The sequence below is a fragment of the Trachypithecus francoisi genome, unplaced genomic scaffold (assembly GCF_009764315.1).
Source record: "Trachypithecus francoisi isolate TF-2019V2 unplaced genomic scaffold, Tfra_2.0 Lachesis_group8, whole genome shotgun sequence".
Classification (NCBI taxonomy): Eukaryota; Metazoa; Chordata; class Mammalia; order Primates; family Cercopithecidae; genus Trachypithecus; species Trachypithecus francoisi.
In genome coordinates, this window is record NW_022681473.1 from 1,487,747 (window position 1) to 1,490,608 (window position 2,862).

Sequence of the window (2,862 nt, forward strand, 5' to 3'; positions counted from 1 at the left end):
TCTCCCTGTGCCTTCTGTAAACTGTCCCTGGGACTTTTGGAGTCAAGGCAGCATCAGTCAGCATCAGCATTAGCACAGGTGTGGGTTGAATAGGATCCCCTCATTCCTGTCCACCTGGAAACTCTGAATGTGACCTTATTTGGACACTGGGTCTTTGCAGATGTAATCAAGTTAAGATGAGGTTATACTGGAGTAGGGTGGGCCCTGATCCAATGTCTGGTGTCCCTGTAAGAGAAAGGAGGGGAGGAGGTGAGACACAGGCACTCAGTGGAGAAGCCCACTTGAGGATAGAGGCAGAGATGAAGGATGCAGCCACAAGCGAAGAATGTCTGGCCACCACCAGAAGCTGGAAGATGCAGAAAGAATCCTCCCCTGGAGCCTTCAGAGAGTGCGTCTCCCGTGGAGAACTTGATCTTGAACTTCCCTCTGCCTGAACTGTGAGGCATCAATGTCCGTGTTAAGGCTCCAGTTGGGGGCCATTGGTTATGGCAGCCCCAGGAAATGAACACTGGTAGCAAGGATGAGCACAGCATCAAAGCCAAGTCCCTTTTCCCGTTGCCCTCACTGACACAGAAGGACAGGGTTCTTGTCATTTTTCAGAGGACATGTGAGGAAAATCATGAACTAAAGAAAAAGTGCAAAACTATATACACCTGAAGTTGTTTTAAGGTATTTTAAGATAAAGCAAACAGTTTCCCTAAGGAAATGGCACAAACAGGAACCAGGAAATGACTGTGTGTCCAGCATCACTCCTGACCCTGGGCAGGCATATAAATGGCCCAGGCTCAGGAAGCTCCACACCTGCACACCTCCCTCTCACCTGCTCCTCTACCTGCTCCACCCTCAACCCACCAGAACCATGGGCTGCTGTGGCTGCTCTGGAGGCTGTGGCTCCGACTGTGGGGGCTGTGGCTCTGGCTGTGGGGGCTGTGGCTCCGGCTGTGGGGGCTGTGGCTCCGGTTGTGGGGGCTGTGGCTCTGGCTGTGGGGGCTGTGGCTCCGGCTGTGGGGGCTGTGGCTCTGGCTGTGGGGGCTGTGGCTCCGGCTGCTGTGTGCCCGTCTGCTGCTGCAAGCCCGTGTGCTGCTGTGTGCCAGCCTGTTCCTGCTCCAACTGTGGCTCCTGTGGGGGCTCCAAGGGAGGCTGTGGCTCCTGTGGGAGCAGCAAGAGGGGTTGTAGTTCTTGTGGGGGCTCCAAAGGGGGCTGTGGATCTTGTGGCTGCTCCCAGTCCAGCTGCTGCAAGCCCTGCTGCTCCTCAGGCTGTGGGTCATCCTGCTGCCAGTCCAGCTGCTGCAAGCCCTGCTGCTCCTCAGGCTGTGGGTCATCCTGCTGCCAGTCCAGCTGCTGCAAGCCCTGCTGCTCCTCAGGCTGTGGGTCATCCTGCTGCCAGTCCAGCTGCTGCAAGCCCTGCTGCTCCTCAGGCTGTGGGTCATCCTGCTGCCAGTCCAGCTGCTGCAAGCCCTGCTGCTCCTCCTCAGGCTGTGGGTCATCCTGCTGCCAGTCCAGCTGCTACAAGCCCTGCTGCTCCTCAGGCTGTGGGTCATCCTGCTGCCAGTCCACCTGCTGCAAGCCCTGCTGTTCCCAGTCCAGCTGCTGTGTCCCTGTGTGCTGCCAGTGCAAGATCTGAGGCTCTGACTTTGGATCTCAGGTGAGTCCAGCATGTCCACGCTACCCAAGAAGTGACCAGCGCTGCATTTCAGTCCTGTCTGTCCCACAGCTCTAGAAGTTGTGTCCCCTGAATGTTGTGGAAGGTGATGACTCCAGGTTCTTGGCCTGTGCTGACTCCCTTTCCAGTCACTCTTCATGAGAACTCTCTTCCTCTCTCCTGATGCCCAGCACCCTCCCAGTTCCCAGAGCCCTGCAATCTCCTCCGACAAGCCCCTTGCCAGGTCCTGCTGGGCCAGGGCCCTCCCTCTCCATGACTCCTCCTGTCCTCCTTCTCCAGAGCAGCGGCAGGTCGGGGAGGCGGTGGAGATCTGCCCCCAACCCCAAAAGGCTCCAAACCTTCCTCCCCAGGAGGTGGCCACTCTTGTGGCTTCTCTCTCAGTTAAGGTTCATCAGGACCTGAGACACTTTAAATAAACACATTTCCCACCCACAAGGCTTGCTCTCACTGCAGCTTTCAAAAAAAATAAATAAATAAATTTCAGGTTCAGAGGAGCATGTGCAGGTCTGTTACGCAGGTAAACTCGTGTCCTGGGGGGCATGTCGTATAGATTATCTCCTCACCCAGGCACTAAACCAAGTACCCATTAGTTATTTTTCCTGATCCTCTCCCTCCTCCCACCATCCGCCCTCCGACCAGGCCCCTGTGTGTTGCACCCCTCTGTGTCCTGTGTTGTCATCATTTTGCTCCCACTTGTAAGTATGTCCAGTATTTGGTTTTCTGTTCCTGAGTTAGTTTGCTAAGGATAATAGCCTCCAGTTCCCTCCATGTTCCTGCCAACGACATGATCTCATTCTTTGTTATGGCTGCCTAGTATTCCGTGGTGTATATGTACTACATTTTCTTTATCCAGTCTACAGTTGATGGGTGTTTTGGTTGATTCCTTGTTTTTGCTACTGTGAATAGGGCTGTAATAAACATATGTGTGCATGTGTCTTTATGATAGAATGATTTATGAATCCAGCAACACATCTAAAAGCTTATCCACCACAATCAAGTAAGCCTTACCCCTTGGATGCAAGGTTGGTTCAACCTACACAAATCAATAAATGTGATTCATTACATAAACGGAACTAAAGACAAAAGCCACATGAACATCTTAATACATGCAGAAAGGCTTTTGATAAAATTCAACATGGCTTTTTTTTTTTTTTTTTTTTTTGAGACGGAGTCTCGCTCTGTCGCCCAGGCTGGAGTGC

The 2,862-nt window shown here is 53.0% G+C and overlaps 1 protein-coding gene across 1 annotated transcript; it reads left to right on the plus strand.

Moving 5' to 3' along the window:
- The first annotated feature begins 245 nt into the window (after positions 1 to 245).
- On the plus strand, positions 246 to 2,603 carry LOC117080766 (keratin-associated protein 5-8-like). The gene is made up of 2 exons (XM_033206016.1): positions 246 to 1,645; positions 2,303 to 2,603. Exon 1 carries the CDS (start codon positions 860 to 862, stop codon positions 1,622 to 1,624), a length of 765 nt encoding a protein of 254 aa, XP_033061907.1. The 5' UTR covers positions 246 to 859; the 3' UTR covers positions 1,625 to 1,645; positions 2,303 to 2,603.
- The last annotated feature ends 259 nt before the right edge of the window (positions 2,604 to 2,862 follow it).

Excerpts from the sequence above, each read along its gene's own strand:
- LOC117080766 (XM_033206016.1), top strand. The coding sequence starts at position 860 with ATGGGCTGCTGTGGCTGCTCTGGAGGCTGTGGCTCCGACTGTGGGGGC.